Source organism: Suricata suricatta, chromosome 8, assembly GCF_006229205.1.
Source record: "Suricata suricatta isolate VVHF042 chromosome 8, meerkat_22Aug2017_6uvM2_HiC, whole genome shotgun sequence".
Taxonomy (NCBI): domain Eukaryota; kingdom Metazoa; phylum Chordata; class Mammalia; order Carnivora; family Herpestidae; genus Suricata; species Suricata suricatta.
The window spans coordinates 80,596,047-80,611,081 of NC_043707.1; the positions used below are offsets into that span (position 1 = coordinate 80,596,047).

At 36.9% G+C, this 15,035-nt stretch overlaps 1 protein-coding gene across 1 annotated transcript in view; it reads right to left on the reverse strand.

The window, feature by feature from the left end:
• Positions 1–15,035, reverse strand: part of MSH4 (mutS homolog 4) — an 86,398-nt gene that overhangs the window by 49,270 nt on the left and 22,093 nt on the right. The window contains exon 8 of the mRNA XM_029948461.1: positions 2,597–2,664. Within this exon, the coding sequence (XP_029804321.1) occupies positions 2,597–2,664 (68 nt within the window). The remainder of the gene's footprint in view (positions 1–2,596; positions 2,665–15,035) is intronic.

Genomic DNA, 15,035 nt, shown 5'->3' on the forward strand with positions numbered 1-15,035 from the left:
AGAAGAGTTAACACCTATTCTTCTCGTGCTATTCAAAAAAATAAAAATGGAAGGGAAACTTACAAATTCATTCTATGAAGACAGCAATACTGTGATTCTAAAATCAGACGAAGACCCCAATTAAAAACAAAACAAAACTACAGGCCAATATCCCAGATGAACATGGATGTAAAAATTCTCAATACAATACTAGCAAATAAAATCCAACAACACATTAAAAAAATCATTCACCACGATCAAGTGGGATTTATTCCAGGGTTGCAAGAATAGTTCAATATTCACAAGTCAATGTGATACACCACATTAATTAAGCAAAGGATAAGACCATACAATCCTCTCAATAGGTGCAGTAAAAGCATCTGACAAAGTACAACATCCGTTCATGATAATTATCCTCAACAAAGTAGGGAAAGAGGGAATATACCTCAACATAATAAAGGCCATGTATGAAAAAAACCCACAGCTAATATCATCCTCAGTGGGCAAAAGCTGAGATCATTTCTCAACATTCAGGAACAAGACAGGGATGTCCACTCTCAACACTGTTATTTAACATAGTACTGGAAGTCCTAGCCTTAGCAATCAGCACAAAGAAATAAAAGGCATGCAAATCGTCAATGAAGAAGTCAAACCTTCACTACTTGTAGTTGAAATGATACTCTATATAGAAAACCCAAAAGACATCACCAAAAAATTGCTAGAACTGATACAGGAATTCAGTAAAGTCACAGGATACAAAATCAATGTACAGAAATCTGTTGCATTTCTATAGACCAATAATGAAGCAGCAGAAAGATAAATCAAAAAATCAATACCATTGCACCAAAAACCATAAGATACATAGGAATAAACCTAACTAAAGAGGTAAAAGATCTGTATGCTGAAAACTACAGAAAGCTTATGAAAGAAATTGAAGAGGACACAAAAAAAACGAAAAACATTCCATGCTCATGGATTACAACTAGCAAAGTCAAAGCAATCTTGAAAAAGAAAAGAAAAGCTGGAGACATCACTATTCTGGACTTCAAGTTGTATTACAAAGCTGCAGTGATCAAGACAGTCTGGTACTGACACAAAAACAGATACACAGATCAACGGAACAGCATAGAAATTGCAGAAGTTAACTCACAACTGTAACAACGCTGGAAAGAATATCCAATAGAAAAAAGACTGCAACAATTGGTGTTGGGAAAACTGGACAGTGACATGCAGAAAAATAAAACTGAAAAGGGGACCACTTTCTTACACCATACACAAAAATAAACTGAAAACAGATGAAAGGCCTAAATCCTGGAGGAGAACACAGCAGCAACCTCTTTGACCTTGGCCACAGCAACTTTTTACTAGATATGTCTCCTGAGGCCAGGGAAACAAAAGCAAACATGAACTTTGGGACTTCATCTATATAAAAAGCTTCTGTACAACAGTGAAAATTTTTCCATCCATTAGATGATGTTTTTACTATAAATGAACCTAAAGAGTGTTATCTCTACAATATGGAAAGACTTCTGAAACATAGATTAATTAGATTTCAGTGGATTCCCAAAGTAATCAACTTTAAATCAAACTCTACTGATGTACAAGACGATTCTTTTCTTTTTAAAGCACATGAACAAAAATATGCATGTATTTCATTAAATATTTTCAATTCATCTTAACAGAAGAATAAAAACCATATATCATTTTCCTTGTATGATGTGCCTATAAACACTAAGTATTTAAATTTGAAAAATATCCAAAAATGTTTCATCTTTTTTTTTAATCTTTTTTAATTATTTATTTATTTTTGAGACAGAGTGCAAGCAAGGGAGGGGCAGAGAGAGAGGAAGACACAGAATCTGAAACAGACTCCAGTCTCTGAGCTGTCAGCACAGAACCCGATGCGGAGCTCGAACCCACGAACTGTGAGATAATGACCTGAGCAGAAGTCAAACGCTTAACCAACTGAGCCACACAGGTGCCCCAGATGTTTCATCTTAAAGTTTAAGCATATTTGAAGGCTAATCAAACTTCACATAATGTTCACTTTTAAGAAGCACCTATAATCTTTGGATCTAATAAAATTTTTATCTACTTATTAAACAAGTATTATAGCTTAAGTTTTTTAAAATTTATATAAAGCTGAATAAACACTTAATGAAAATATGCCAATTCAACTAAGAAATTTAATGTTATTATAACATATAATAGAAAATTGAGAAAAAAATGTTTGCTTCAACATGATCCACATATTAATAATGAAGTACTTTTCCAAAACATTTTTTTAAGTTTACTTATTTATTTTGAGAGAGAGAGAGAGGAAGTGAGCAAGTGGGGGAGGGGCAGAGAGAGAGGGAGAAAGAGAATCCCAAGCATGCTCTCTGTTCAGCGTAGAGACAGACACAGGGCTCAATCTCACAACAGTGAGAATATGACTGTGAGATCACAACCTACGCCAGTATCAAAGAGTCAGATGCTTAACCCACTGAGTCACCAGGTGCACTCCAAAACATTTGACATTTTCCAATAATTGTATCACATAAAGATAAGTTATATCACATAAAATATAGTAACATAATATATACATACATACATACATACATACATACATACATACCGTGTCTTGCTTTGGAATCTGGACTAACACAGAAAGAAGCTGCTCTGTATCAAGAAATCTTGATATAACTGAAAAATACAAAAAACACATGCATTTAAACTCCGTGTTACACAAATTTTTGACTGTGCAGGGAGTCAGTCCCTTTAACCCCTATGTTAGTCAAGTATCAACTGTATATCTATGTCTGTCAATATCTATATCTATATCTATATCTATATCCATATCCATACCTATATGCGTACCTCTATCATTATCACATGTTCTTTATCCATTCATCCACAGACAGTTTGTTTCCTTACCTCGATGTTATAAAGTTGTAACTGGGGCACCCGGGTGGCTCAGTCAGTTAAGCATCCAACTTCAGCTCAGGCCATGATCTCATGGTTCGTGAGCTCAAGCCCTGCATCAGCCTCTGTGCTGGCAGCTCAGAGCCTGGCGCCTGCTTCAGATTTTGTGTCTCCCTCCCTCTCTCTCTGTCTCTCTGTCCCTTCCCCACTCCTGCTCTCTCTCTCTCTGCCTCTCAAAAATGAATAAACATTTTTTAAATTAAAAACATACAGTTATAATGAATAAAAAATAAACTTTGGGTTATAGTTCAAAATACAAAGTATATAAAGTATTATCCTCAAAGAATAAAATAGAACCGTTCTACCCACATACATTATTTGTTTTAACTGTTTTTATCTATCTTACATATATCAGGAATAAAATTATAAATCCTAATGATCTTTTCTTAATTTTATTTGTTATAATCCGTCTTGAAATCTGATGCTATTGATTACCCTTTCCTTCTAAAAACGATACTTCTCTGGCTTTTAGATGCTAACTGTAATTTTCTTTTCACCTTTTTGATCTCTAACTTTTCTTCCAGATACTTGAGATTGGCTTAAAAACTCAATTCAACCACTGACCAGGTAACCTACCTTCTCTGAACTTTGGTTGTTCTCATTTTTAAAATGTGACTAGTAACATCTACCTCCTAGGGTTGTTGTGAGGATTAAAGGAGATAGTGTATGTAAAGTGCTCTGCACATACCAGAGGTCAAAACTGTGTTTTTGTTTTTCTCACCTCACTTTCCAGCTTAAAATATTCTATAAAAGTGTATGGTAACTGTAAACTATCCCATTTAAATACCTTTTTTAACCTTGCCATTTAACAAACAGAACTTTTAAGAATGAACTCTTTTTCTCATACTTAAAATACAGCATTTTATAGTAACTGTTTCTTAATAATTCATGATTGTTATAATCACTGAAACATGTGATCTCAAAGCTTTTGTGTAGACTTATTATTGATACTTTCACAAAGTGGGTCCAATCTGTTATATTTAAAGAAACAAAAAGACAAAAATTCTACATGACTTTCTTTCTGTTCAAGCTTTCAGGTATCTTGTGAGAGTTTTCAGTTGCCTACCTCTAGAACTCTGTCCCTTTCTAATCTGTATCTTCTAATTACTTATGTTAAGACTGTATTTAAGAAGAGTAAATAGACTGAGTAACTACTGTTATACTGTTCACTAAAACATAATACTATTATGACATTTTACATGTGATTCCACTAATCAGACCCTCTTAAACCCTCATATGGATTGCCCTTTTTCTTTTTTGGTCTTTTTTTCTTCCCTTCCCTAAGTTTATCATAACAACCAAGCTAACGTTTCTAAAAAAAAGGGTTTGTTGGGATGAGCACTGGGTGTTACATGGAAACCAATTTGACAATAAATTATATTTGAATAAATAAACAAATAAATATAAAAAATAAAACAAGGGGTGCCTGGGTGGCTCACTCGGTTGAGCATCTGACTTTGGCTCAGGTCATAATCTCATGGATTGTGGGTTCAAGCCCTACGTTGGGCTCTGTGCTGACAGGTAGCTCAGAGCCTGGAGCCTGCTTCAGATTCTGTGTCTCCCTCTCTATCTGACCATCCCCTGCTCACGCTGTTTCTCTCTCTCTCTCTCTCTCTCAAAAATAAACTTTAAAAAATTTTTAAATAAATAAATAAAACAAAATAAGGGTTTGATCATATTACTTTCTTGATTCAGAATCATCATCTCCCTACTAGTTATAGGGGAAAAAACCCAAACATCTTAGCATTACATAAAAGCCCTTCATAAACTAGCCTCAATCCTCATTTCCTGCCATTCCTCAAGGCTTCAAGTCATAAGTTACTATGGCTATGACTTAACTACATCAAGCTTTTTCATATCAACATTAATAAAACTGCAGACTCTCATGGTAACTCTATCTTCCCCAAGTTCCCAGAAAAGCAAGTATACCTTAGAAGGTAAGGACCCCTCAAAATCACAGCCAATGGCAGATATTTATCCCAGCCACTATATCCACAAAAACATTTTTGTTGTCCTATGTGCATCAGCATACCTTGCACAGATATGTTTCCTTTGTCTTAAGTACCATTTCTAGGCCTCTATTGCTGCCAAAATCCTACCCATTCTTTTAATATAGAACGGAAGTATTATCTTTTGATTATGGATTCTGTCTTTATTCCAGCTCACTCTTCTGTGTTCCCATAAAATACTCAATTATTATTGCATTGATTGTGCTGTATCAATTATTTATTTAGAATTCTGCCTCTCTAATAGGAGTATAAGATCCTTGAGGACAGAAGCCTACAGCATGATCCTGCCTACTTTTTTTATCCCTAATACCTATACAACGCCTAAGTAAAGTAAGTACTAGGTCATTGTTGTTTTAATGAGATTCAGACTCTCCTATTTTAATAAAATATAAAAACTACCCTCCCAGGGTGCCTGCCTGGCTCAGTTTAGCATTGACATCGGCTCAGGTCATAGTCTTGCAGTCCATGAGTTTGGGCCCTGCATCTGGCTTTGTGCTGAGAGCCTGGAGCCTGCTTCAGATTCTGTGTCTCCCTCTCCCTCTGTCCCTCCCCACTCACACTCTGTCTCTCTCTCTCTCAAAAATAAATAATAAAAACAAAAACAAAAACAAAAAACCCAACCCTCCCACCTTGCTCTCTGTTCCTGCTCCCATACTTCATTGTATGTTAAAATAAATTATAAACTGTCAAGATATAGAAAACAGAAGTGCTTTACATTTGTTTATGCAAATTTAAAACTTTCAGTTATAAGAAACTATAAAGCTTGGAGCGCCTAGGTGGTTCAGTCAGTTAAGCATCTGATTCTTGATTTTGGCTTAGGTCATGATCTCATAGTTTGTGAGTTTGACCCCCGTATCAGGCTCTGTGCTGACAATGCAGAGTCTGCTTGGGATTCTCTCTCCCTCTCTCTCTGCCTCTCTGCCTCTCTCTGCTCAAGCGCTTTCTCTCTCAAAATGAATAAATAAACATTTTAAAAGGTTTTTTTTAGAAATAATAAATTATAAAGCTTAAGATATATCAAAATTAATGTTTCAAACAAAAAAATTCAAGTTTTTCATTAATATCCTATAAAACATAATCTTGAGAACAACAGGATACAATTTTCAACAAGTTCAACTAAAAATCAATAGTTTAACAAATATGAACACCTGTTATATCCTAGCCTTGCACAGGAATCCTCCAATAAAACATGCACTTACAATCCAGTAAGGTAAGTGACATAACAAGATACTACAGGAAACGAATCAGAGAGGCTTCTAGCATAAGTGACATCTAAACTGGAATGGTAAAGGATGAACTGTAGTTAGATAAGGAATGCTTGGGAAGAGGGGTCGCAGGGAAGGGAGAAGAAAAATTCTAGGCAAAGAGTACAGAGTACAAATTCCAAAACATAAGAAAAGATCCATTCAAGTAACTAAAAAGTTCACCTATGCTAAAAGGAAGAATACAAAGTGAGGTGTAGCAAGAGATGCTGCAAAAGAGGACAGGGAAAAAGTCACATAGAAGAGTCTGGATTTTATCCTAAAAGTAATGAGAAGAGATAGAAGAATTTTATGTAAGTGGGTATGTGGTACCCCCAAAGATGTCCACATCCTAATTATTAGAAAATGAAAGTATGTTACCTAGTAAATGAAACCTGGAAGATGAAATTAAGTTAAGCATCTTGAAATAGATTATTCTGGATTATTTGTTGGTTCTTAAGTAATCACAAGAGTCGTTATAAGACAGAGGCAGTAGGATCAGTTACAAAGAGAATATAAAAGGACAGAATCAGAGGTCAGAAAGTAGAAAAGATATAATACTGAGAGATAGGCCAAGATGGTGGAACAGAATGTAAGGGTTTTTTTTTTTTTTTTTTGCATCTCCATTACCTGAAATACAGCCAGAGAAACACTAAGCCATCCTGCACACCTAGAAAACTGACTTGAGAATTAACACAGCAATATGCACAACCTGAACCATAGAACTCAGCAGGTAAGCAATATGTAGAGGTGAAATGGAGGAGAGTGAAGCCATGGAGAGCAGGGAGTGGTTTAAGCTTGGAGAGAGAGGGCAGAGATGGGGGGTAGAGTATGAAAGCAGCTGGAAAGAAAAGAAAGAGTATGCAAGGGACTGAACAAAAAGTGGAGAAAAGAGAAAGGAGAGGGCTTAAATACCATTAAACCTCTATAAATACGGTGAGTGCAGAATCTGAAATTCTGCAGCTCAATACCTGGAAGTGCTTTGGTGGGAAGGGCTAATCCTCAGGAGTATAGAGCAAGGTCCAAGGGGTCCTTGGGCTACACGGAGAGAGGCAGTTTCCCTGCTGAAAGGACATTTGGTAGAGGCTGTGCGGCCACCCCACAGCCAAAGGTCCCAGCAGGCTGTAGAAAACAACCACATTCACTGGTGTTGGAACAAGGACATTAAGGAAGAAACCTGGTACCAGGTGTGTTGTGACTTTCCATAATCCCTGAAATGCTGCTGCTAAACCATTGCGTGAACTTTTTCTGGGGTAGGCTGGCATCCAGCCACAGTTTCTGGGCATCAGCAGCAGTATGGTCCCACAAATGTTCTTGGGTGCAGCCAGCACCTTGCCATTGCTCAATGAGACCCTCCCCCAGAAGGTCTGTGCAGATCAAAGCTGCAGTCCCTCAGAAGTAAAGGGTTGGAAAACACAGCAGCATCTGAGATAAAATTGAGGAGAGAGGTGCTGCCTGGCAACCTGACAGCTAGGTCACGAACAGTGTAAAAGCAGGAAGTGGATGGAAGCTGGAGATGAAGGATGGGTGCACGATTCCTGAGCAGGAGAGCACAGAGTTCTGATACTAAAGACCAGGTAGCTGGGTGACACCATTGTCACTCCTCCCACGCATATGTATACACACCTATACACAGGACTTCAATCCACTCCAGTAAGCTAAGCAGAGTCATCTAGTAGAGAATGGAGCCATTACACCAAGCCCCGCCTAACTGGGCCAACTGGCTCTTCAGAAACACCACAAGCCTCTCTGCCTGCTTAGTTTACAGACGATTAAGTCCTTCATAGTTTGACTTATGGGGGAAACCGATATAATTTCAACTGTATTTCAGTCTGTTTGCTGGTCCATCTATTCAATTTTTTTCTTTTCTTATTCTTGAATACAGAAAGAGAAAAAATTTATTTTTATTAAAAATATTTACCTTTAATTTTTTCTATATTTTTTACTTTTTTGTAAGTTTTTCAAATTCTACTTTACTCCCATCTCTTTTTATTCTTTCACTGTATTCATTTTTTCAAATTTTTAATCATTTTTTTCTTTTTTTTATCTTTCCCTTTTTCCTCTAATCAAACTCCTTTCAACAACCAGACTGAAACACACGTAGGATCTACCATCATTTATCTGATTTTTTTGTGTGTTGTTTTTAATTTTTTAATTTTAATTTTTTTATCTTATTAATTCCTTTTCTTAAAATGACAAAACAAAGGAATTCACCCCAAAAGAGAGAACAGGAAAAAAAATTACAGCCAGGGACTTCATCAACACAGATATAAGCAAGATGTCTGAACCAGAATGTAGAATCACAATAATAAGAATACTAGCTGGGTTGAAAACAGATTAGAATCCCTTTCTGTGGAGATAAAAACTAGTCAGGATGAAATAAAAAATGCTATAACTGAGCTGTAGTCTCAAATGGATGCCACAGCAGCAAGGATGGATAAAGCAGAGCAGCAAATCAGTGACATAGAGGACAAACTTATGGAGAATAATGAAGCAGAAAAAAAAGGGAGACTAAGGCCAAAGAGCACAATTTAAGAATTAGAGAAATCAGTGACTCATTAAAAAGGAGTATCAGAATCACAGGGGTCCAGAAGATGAAGAGAGAAAAAAAGGGGTAGAGATGTTATGTGAGCAAATCATAATGGAAAACTTACCTAACCTAGGGAAAGACACAGACATCAAAATCCAGGAAGCACAGAGGACTCCCACAAGATTCAACAAACACCAACCATCAACAAGGCATATCATAGTCAAATTCACAAAATACTCAGGCAAGGAAAGAATCATGAAAGCAACAAGGGGATAAAAAGTCGTTAACCTACAAAGGAAGACAGACCAGGTTTGCAGCAGATCTATCCACAGAAACTTGGCAGGTCAGAAAGGAGTGGCAAGATATATTCAATGTGCTAAATTAGAAAAATATGCAGTCAAGAATTCTTTATCCAGCAAGGCTGTCATTCAAAATAGAAGGAGAGATTAAAAGTTTCCCAGACAAACAAAAATTAAAGAAGTTCGGGACCACTGAACCAGCCCTGCAAGAAATTTTAAGGGAGACTCTCTGAGGGAAGAGTAGACGAGTTGGAAAAAAAATAAACCAAAGGCAACAAAGATTAAGTAGGACCAGAAAACACTACCAGAAACTCCAACTCTACAGGCAACATAATGGCAATAAATTCATATCTTTCAGTACTCACTCTAAACATCAATGGACTAAATACTCCTATCAAAAGATATAGGGTAATAAAATGAATAAGAAAACAAGATCCATCTATATGTTGTTTATAAGAGACCCACTTTAGACCTAAAGACAGCTTCAGATTGAATGTCACAGGATGGAGAACCATCTATAATGCAAATGGACACCAAAAGAAAGCCAGAGTCGCCACACTTATATCAGACAATCTAGAGTTTAAAATAAAGATAGTAACAAGAGATGCAAAAGGACACTATATCATAATTAAGGGGTGTATCCACCAAAAAGATATAACAATTGTAAACATTTATGCTTCAAACATGGAGGCACCCAAATATATAAATCAATCACAAGCAAAAATGAACTCACTGATAATAATACCATAATAGTAGAGGACTTCAACACCCCACTTACAGCAATGGACAGATCATATAAACAGAAAATCAATAAGGATACAATGGGTTTGAATGACACACTGGACTGGAAGGACTTAACAGATATATTCAGAACATTTCATCTTATAGCAGTGGAATATACATTCTTCTCCAGAGAACATAGAATGTTTTCCAGAATAGATCACATACTGGGACATAAGTCATCCTTCAACAAGTACAAAAAGATTGAGATCATACCATGTATATTTTCATACAATGCTATGAAACTCAAAACCAACCACAAGAAAAAATGTAGAAAGAAAACAAATACTTGGAGACTAAAGACCATCCTACTAAAGAATGTATGGGCTAACCAAGAAGTTAATGAGGATATTAAAAAGTACATAGAAGCCAATGAAAATGATAACACCACAGCCCAAAACCTCTGGGATGCAGCAAAAAAATGGTCATAAGAGGGAAGTATATAGCAATCCAGGCCCTCCTAAAGAAGGAAGAAAAGGCTCAGATATACAACCTAATCTTACACCTTAAAAAGCTGGAAAAAGAACAGCAAATAAAATGCAATACCAGCAGAAGACAGGAAATACTAAAGATTAGAGCAGAAATCAATTCTATCCAAACCAACAACAACAACAACAACAAAAAAAAAAAAAACAGTAGAACAGATTGATGAAACGAGAAGCTGGTTCTTTGAAAGAATTAACAAAATTGATAAACCCCTAGCCAGTTTGGTCAAAAAGGAAAAGCAAAGAACTGAAATAAAATCAAGAATGAAAGAGGAAAGATCACAACCAACACAGCAGAAATACAAATAATAATAAGAATATTAGGAGCAATTGTACACCACTAAAATGGGCAATCTGGAAGAAATGGACAAATTCCTAGGATCATATAAACTGCCAAAACTGAAACTGGAAGAAATAAAAATTTGAGCTCATAACCAGTAAACAAATCAAATTAGTAATCAAAAATATCCCAAAAAACATGAGTCCAGGGCCAGATGGCTTTCCAGGGGAATTCTACCAAACATTTAAAGAAGAGTTAACACCTAATCTCTTGAAACTGTTCCAAAAAATAAAAATAGAAAACTCTGAAACTCTTCCTATGAAACCAGCATTACCCTGATTACAAAATCAAAGACCCCACTAAAAAGGAGAACAAGAGACCAATTTCCCTGATGAACATGGATGCAAAAATCCTCAAGAATATACTAGCCATGTGAATCCAACAACACATTAAAAAATTATTCACCACGACCACGTGGTATTTATACATGGGATGCAGGGCTGTTTCAATCTCCAATCCAATATTCAAAACAATCACATGAACAAAAGAAAAGACAAGAACTACATGATCCTCCCAATAGATGGAGAGAAAGCATTTGGCAAAATACAGTATCCCTTCTTGATAAAAACCTTCAAGAAAGTAGGGAGAGAAGGATCATATCTCAAGATCATAAAAGCCATATGTGAAAGACCCACTGATAATATCATCCTCATTGGGGAAAAACTGAAAGCTATCCCCCTAAGGTCAGGAACACAACAGGATGTCCACTCTTGCCATTGTTATTCAACATAGTATTGGAAGCCTCAGCCTCAGCAATAAGACAACACAAAGAAATAAAAGCATCCAATTTGGCCAAGAGGAGGTCAGACTTTCACTCTTCTCAGATGAAATGATACTCTATGTGAAAAATCCAAAAGATTCCATCAAAAAACTGCTATATCTGATCTGTGAATTCAGCAAAGCTGCAGGATATAAAATCAATGCACAGAAATGGGTTGTATTCCTATACACCAATAATGAAGCAACAGAAAGAGAAATCAAGTAATCGATCCCATTTACAATTGAACTAAAATGCATAAAATACCTAGGAATAAGTGTAACCAAAGAGGTGAAAAATCTATACACTGATAACTATAGAAAGCTTATGAAAGGAATTGAAGAAGACACAAAAAATGAAAAATGCTCCATGCTCCTGGATGTAAAGAACAAATATTGTTAAAATGTCAATACTACCCAAATCAAACTACAGATTCAATGCAATCCCTATTAAAATAATACCAGCATTCTTCACAGAGCTAGAACAAACAATCCTAAAACTCGTATGGAACCAGAAAAGACCCCAAATAGCCAAAGCAATCTTGAAAAAAAAAAAAACCCAAAGCTGGAGGAATCACAATCCTGGACTTCAAGCTATATTACAAAGCTGTAATGTACTGGCACAAAAGCAGACACTCACATCAATGGAACAGAACAGAGAACCCAGAAATGGACCCACAAATGTATGGTCAACTAATCTTCAACAAAGCAGAAAAAGAAAATCCAATGGAATAAAAACAGTCTCTTCATCAAATGGTGCTGAGAAAACTGGACAGTGACATGCAGAAAAATGAACCTGGACCACTTTCTTAAACCATACACAAAAATGAACTCAAAATGGATGAAAGACCTAAATATAAGATAGGAAGTCAACAGCATCCTAGAGGTCAAAGCAGGCAAAAACCTCTTTGACCTTAGCCAAAGAAACTTCTCATACAACACGTCTCCTGAGGCAAGGAGGAAAAAAAGCAAAAATGAACTATTAGGACATCATCAAAATAAAATGCTTCTGCACAGCAAAGGAAACAATCAGCAAAACTAAAAGGCAACCAACGAAATGGGAGAGGATATTTGCAAATGACATATCAGATAAAGAATTAGTATCCAAAATCTATAGAGGACTTATCAAACTCAATACCCAAAAAACACATAATCCAATGAAAAAATGGGCAAAAGACATGAATAGATACTTCTCCAAAGAAGACATCCAGATGGCCAACGGACACATGAAAAAATGCTCAACATCACCCACCATCAGGGAAATACAAATCAAAACCACAATGAGATACCACCTCACACCCATCAGAATAGCTAACATTAACAGCTCAAGCAACAACAGATGTTGGTGAGGATGAGAAGAAAGAGGATCTCTTTTGCATTTCTGGTGGGGATGCAAACTTGAGCAGCTACTCTGGAAAACAGTATGGAGATTCCTCAAAAAAAATTTTTTTTAATTTTTTTCTTTTTTAATGTTTATTTATTTTCAAAAGACAGCAAGACAGCAAGCAGGGGAGGAGCAGAGAGAGTGAGACACAGAATCTGAAGCAGGTCCAGGCTCTGAGCTGTCAGCACAGAGCCCAATGTGGGGCTCGAACCCATGAACTGCAAGAACACGACCTGAGCTGAAGTCGGACACTTAACCAACTGAGTACCCCAGGTGCCCCTCAAAAACTTAAAAACAGAACTACCCTATGACCCACCAATGGCACTACCAGGTATTTATCTAAGGGATACAGGTATGCTGTTTCATAGGGGCACATACACCCCAATGTTTATAGCAGCACTACTGACAATAGCCAACATATGGAAAGATCCCAAATGTCCATCAACGGATGAATGGATAAGGATGCGGTGTATATATATATACATATATATGTGTGTGTGTGTGTGTGTGTGTGTGTGTGTGTGTGTGTGTGTGTGTGTATATATAATGGAGTATTACTCAGCAATCAAAAAGAATGAAATCTTGCCATTTGTAACTACACGTTGGAACTAGAGGGTATTATGCTAAGCAAAATTAGTCAGTCAGAAAAAGGCAAATATCATATGACTCACTCATATGAGGACTTTAAGATACAAAACAGATGAACATTAGGGAAGGGAAGCTGTTGGGAGCTACAAAGATTCAGCTGCTTGGCCATTTGCTAGCCGGATATGTCACTCCTTGAGGGGAGTTGCAAAAATAGGCAGGGGAGCGCCACTCCCTGTCAGAGGAGAAGCCAGAAGAACAAAGATCAATTGCCTACAGGCAGAGTGGTATCAGCCCTTCAGTGCTGTGCTAAAAACTTCAGTTTATTTCCTTCTTTACCCTAGCCAAAATCCCTTAACCCTGTTTCCTAGCAACCGACCTAGGTCAGCTGCCTTGTTCTCCCGCCTAAAAACCTATATAAGATACAGTTTTTCTGAATAAAGAAGGGAGGCTTGATTGGATTCCGTGTGCTGTCTTCACTCTCTGTGTGTCTCCCTCCTGCCCTTTCTCTCCCTCCCTCAGGATCAAGAACCCGCAAGGATTTTCCGCCCTGCTGGCCGGGGCGAGACGCGACAGGAAGCAAAAATAATATAAAGACAGTGAGGGGGACAAAAACATAAGAGACTCTTAAATATGGAGAACAAACAAAGGGTTACTAGAGGGGGTGTGGGAGGAGGGATGGGCTAAATGGATAAGGGGCATTAAAGAAACTACTCCTGAAATCATTGTTAGACTATATGCTAACTAACTAGGATGTAAATTTAAAAAATAAATTAAATTAAATTTTTTTAAAAGATGGGAAATAAAGGTACTATACTGATGGCTTTTAAGATGCAGAAAGTACCATGAACCAAAGTATACAGACAGCCTCTAGAAACTAGAAAAATCAAGGAAACAGATTGGCCCATAGAGCCTCCAAATGAATGTGAACTGCTAACATATTGATTTTAGCCCAACAGAACTTATTTCTGACTTCCAGAACTGTAAGATAATAAATTCATGTTGTTATAAGCCACTAAATTTGTGGTAATTTGTTATATCAGCAATAAAAATGAATACGAAGTAATATGCTCAGAATTCTATCTTCAAAAGCTCATTTAGGCTGCAGTATAGAGAAGAGACTATAAAAAGAAAGATTGGAGGAGGGTGATCAAATAGAAGGCTGTTGCAATAAATCAAAATATAGATAAATGGTAGCCCAGGCTGGAGTTGCAGCACTGGGAATAGAAGCCAAGGCATTCAAAAGATATATAGGAAGGAGACTTTGCAGTTTTGATAATTGACTTCAGGGAAGAGAAGAGTTAAGAATGACTTCCTGGTATCTGGGTTGGTAGAGAGGCTGAAGGCAGAACTCTTCACTGAAATCGGGAAGAAAGATTTAGAAAGGAGGATAGCACAGTTTGGACACTGAATTTGAAATGACTAAGGAAGATCTAGTAAGTGCTCAGTAGAGAGTAAGATATACGGGGCTAAAAGTCTATAGAGATTTCTGGGCATGAAATGTACATTTGGAAGTCATGACTATGTGAATGATAATTATAAAACCAAGAAGGTGGGGCACCTGGGCAGCTTAGGTGATTGAGCATCCAACACTTGATTTTGGCTCAGGTAATGATCCCAGGGTTGTGAGATTGAGCCCTGCATCAGGTTCCATGCTCAGGATTCATATCTTCTCTCCTCCTC